Source organism: Ursus maritimus, unplaced genomic scaffold, assembly GCF_017311325.1.
Source record: "Ursus maritimus isolate PB19 unplaced genomic scaffold, ASM1731132v1 scaffold_19, whole genome shotgun sequence".
Classification (NCBI taxonomy): domain Eukaryota; kingdom Metazoa; phylum Chordata; class Mammalia; order Carnivora; family Ursidae; genus Ursus; species Ursus maritimus.
The window spans coordinates 46,387,072-46,390,748 of NW_024424341.1; the positions used below are offsets into that span (position 1 = coordinate 46,387,072).

General features: G+C 57.4%; 2 protein-coding genes across 4 annotated transcripts in view; both read left to right on the forward strand.

Annotated features, from left to right (window-relative positions):
* The window catches only part of LOC103672907 (leukocyte immunoglobulin-like receptor subfamily A member 5), a 1,306-nt gene extending 459 nt beyond the window's left edge, over positions 1-847 (forward strand). The window contains exons 3-4 of the mRNA XM_040633884.1: positions 172-459; positions 707-847. Coding sequence (XP_040489818.1) covers positions 172-459; positions 707-717 — 299 coding nt within the window. The 3' untranslated portion in view covers positions 718-847. The remainder of the gene's footprint in view (positions 1-171; positions 460-706) is intronic.
* Positions 1-3,671, forward strand: part of LOC103680283 (leukocyte immunoglobulin-like receptor subfamily A member 6) — a 12,190-nt gene extending 8,519 nt beyond the window's left edge. Inside the window, exons 7-8 of one of the 3 annotated variants that reach the window (XM_040633874.1) lie at positions 2,498-2,569; positions 2,681-3,230. In XM_040633874.1, the coding sequence (XP_040489808.1) occupies positions 2,498-2,547 (50 nt within the window). In that variant the 3' untranslated portion in view covers positions 2,548-2,569; positions 2,681-3,230. Of the gene's footprint in view, positions 1-2,497; positions 2,570-2,680; positions 3,256-3,398 lie in introns of those variants that run through there. The other 2 variants (XM_040633873.1, XM_040633871.1) reach the window with 2 other exon arrangements.
* The last annotated feature ends 6 nt before the right edge of the window (positions 3,672-3,677 follow it).

Sequence of the window (3,677 nt, forward strand, 5' to 3'; positions counted from 1 at the left end):
TTGTCCTCGGGGTCCCTGTCCCACCTCCTCATTGGGGCAGGGGCCACCAACCAGGCAGTGTGGGATGGAGATCAGCAGTTCTGGGCTGACACAGGGGGGACCTCTGGGGGTTTGGGCTGAGCTAGGACCTGGGGGTGGAGAAGGTCTTGTGACCCAGGATCTCTTTCCTTCCAGGGAGCCTCCCCAAACCCACCATCTGGGCTGAGCCAAGCTCTGTGATCCCCTGGGGGATCCCTGTGACCATCTGGTGTCAGGGGAGCCTGGAGGCCCAGGAGTACCGCCTGCATAAAGAGGGAGACTCGTGGCCCTGGGACACACAGAAGCCACTGGAGTCCGGGGACAAGGTCAGGTTCTCCATCATACACATGACAGAGGAATATGCAAGAAGATATCGTTGTGACTATCTCAGTCCCACCGGCCAGTCAGACCTCAGTGACCCCCTGGAGCTGGTGGTGACAGGTGCGAGCCCACTCAGGGTCCCAGCCCCAGGCTCTGTCCTCAGGAAGGGGGTCTGCTCTCAGGGTGTCTCCCTCTCACAGCCGAGCCCTGGGGATCATGTGGGGGGATCTGAGCCCCATTTAACACCGCCCCTTCCTCCTCTCCTAGGATTCCATGGCAAACCCCAGCTCTCAGCCCTGCCCAGCCCTGTCGTGGCCTCAGGAGGGAACGTGACCCTCCAGTGTGCCTCACGGTTAGGATTCAACAGGTTTGTCCTGATGAAGGAAGGAGAACGCCAGCCCTCCTTGACGCTGGACTCCCAGCAAGCCCCCAGTGGGCAGTTCCAGGCTCTGTTCCTTGTGATCCGTGTGACCCCCAGCCCCAGGTGGACGTTCAGATGCTATGGTTATTACAGCCGAAGCCCCCACGCGTGGTCACTCTGCAGTGACCCCCTGGAGCTGCTGGTCTCAGGTGAGGGAGTCTGATTGTTGCCCCATCCGTGTTTTGAGTTACTGAACAGGTTACAAGGGCTCTGCTCCCAGGGGAGCCCCAGATGAGAGGGTGGGATGAGGGGACCACGGGGCTCACAGGTCAGAGACACAGACGGTGAGGGACAGTGAGACCTGGGGGTCAGGATGGGAGAAGGGAGGTTCTTGGAGAATCAGCCCCTGGGATCTACAGCTGGTCTTCTCCCAGGTGTGTCGGGGAAGCCCTCCCTCCTGACCCCACAGGGCCCTGTCGTGACCCTGGACAGAGACTGACCCTCCAGTGTCGCTCTGATGTCGGCTACGACAGATTCGCTCTGTCCAAGGAGGGGGCACATGACCCTCTCCAGCTCCTTGGCTGGCAGCCCCAGGCTGGGCTCTCTGGGGCTGACTTCCCCCTGGGCCCTGTGAGACCCTCCCTCGGGGGCCAGTACACGTGCTCTGGTGGACACAGCCTCTCGTTCTGAGTGGTCGGCCCCCAGTGACCCCCAGACATCCTGGTGCTATGGCTCCTCCAGCACCTACCCCCACCTACTGTCACAGCCCAGTGACCCCCTGGAGCTGCGGGTCTCAGGTGAGGGGCCCCTGACCCTGTCCCCTCTGTGTCCCAACATTGTCTTCAGGGCCCTGTGCCCAGGAGGGCTCTGGTCTGAGATGGGAGTGAGGGGGCTCCAAGGGAGGGTCAGGAGGAATATACGGCCCAGGAGAGTTTAGAAGGATCCACAGTCTCCCCCTGGGTCCCCATCCTGCAGTCTCAGCAGAGGGAAGGGGTAGGGGCTGCAGGAGGGGTGGGTGGGAGAGGACGATGGTGAGCAGACAGAGGCCTTCCCTTCACCTCCTGCCGCCTCCGTATCACAGTCTGATCCGGGGTGTCGGCCCCACGGGACAGTCTCCTGGAGAGAAGCCTCCCGCCTGCGGGGACTCTTTATAATGAGGACTCCATATTTTGTTCTTCCTTTTTTCTTTTATTTCACTCCTGCTTTTCATATGAAAACTAGGGAAGCAGTGTCCGTGACGTCCTAGTTCGCGCGCTCACCCCATATTAGAGTCCCACTGACTTTCACTGGTCCTGGGGGTTTGAAATCCGCACGTATGGACTTCCTCAGGTCTGGCTGTGATATAGTGGGGACAGCGGTTGTCTTGTCAGTGCAAATAAGACGATTAATTATCCTTACTTGAAACCTCACCAGATTTCTAGGGTTTGCCCCAAACAGTGAGATGATGATGGAGACTCCCCCTCCTGACCTGCCTCCAATTCCCCAAAGCCTGAGTCCAGACCCTCCTGCCCCCGGCCTGCCCCACACACCACAGACTCGACTGCACTCCTGTGAGGAACAGACAGACCGCGCCTCTCTCTGCCTCTCTCTCTCTCTAGACAGTAAGATGTAGATATCCCCACATATACACCTGATTACATATGTACGTATTTACATGATATTGGCAATTATAGAAATAAACATGGTTATATATGTCCATACATATACCCTATGAGTCTGTCTACAGCCATTCGTCCTCATGCCCGTAATCTTCCTCCCGTAGATTTTCACGTGTCTGTAACTGGTCTTCCCACCTAGGTCCACACAGCAAGCAAGGACTAACGGTGTTCATAGGACCCAGTGACTGAACATCACCTTTGGGACATACATGTTAGTATGTAGATGTGTGGTTATCGATCTATCATCATCTATCTATCACTGTCGGTATTTGTAATTAAATGAAGAATGATTAATGAACATATCCAAGGATAAATATTCTAGGTCCTGATGAGAATGCAGACCCGGAAGGAAGGGAGCTGGCTGACATGGAGCGAAGGGGACCTGCCCCAGACGTTGGCCACTCTGAGCTCTGACAGTCAGCAGACCCTGACACCAGCCCCTCGTCCATGGATGCTGCTGGGTCCTGAGCTACGGAACAGTTGGGAATTCTGATCTGCAGGGACATGAGCACGTTGGGTCTCGTGTCCCAGATGGAACAGAGAAGATACGAGGACATGATGATGTCTGTGTCGGGAGGCCATTTTTCTCTGCCACCCTGACCTCCTGGGGCACAGCCAGAATCTATCCAGTGTGACCGGGAAGCAAAGTCTGAAACCAAGGAAAACAAGGCGGCTGAAGGAATGCAGTGAGGAGAGCCGAGGAGATCCCTGTAGCGCAGAGAAGGGCTAGTTCAGGAACTGTACGAAAACTACATAGTGACAGGTCGAGGGATCTAGAACACGGAGCAGAAGACAGGCTGGACGGGGGTCTCCAGCTCCTCACCTTTGCTTCCATTTTCTCCGCAGGAACAGCCGACACCGTGAGCCCACCCCAAAACAAGTCAGCCCCCGGCAGTGGTAAGTAGGAGAAAGTCTCAGAGATGGGGCTGGCGTGGACGGGCTGTCCTGACAGGCGGAGGCGGTGCTCTGGGTGGACACCCAGGATCCGGGCTGATTTGGGTCCACACTGACCTCTGCAACCCCTCTGTCCCCCTTCTCAGCCTCTGATCCCAGAGATTACACGGTGGAGAATGTCATCCGCATGGGTGTGGCTGCCTTCATCCTGGTGGCCCTCGGGATTCTGCTACTGGAGGCTCGGCACAGCCAGACAAGGACCCCAGGGGCAGCCAGCAGCTAAACCCAAGGGGGAGCGAACCCGCCGTTCCCTGTGGCAGAGCTCTGGACATGGATCTCATGTGCCCAGGGGGCTCTGGAAGAACGCCTGCGGCTCATGCTAGCTGATCTGTCTGCCGAGAACACCGAGGGGGAAACAGGTGCCA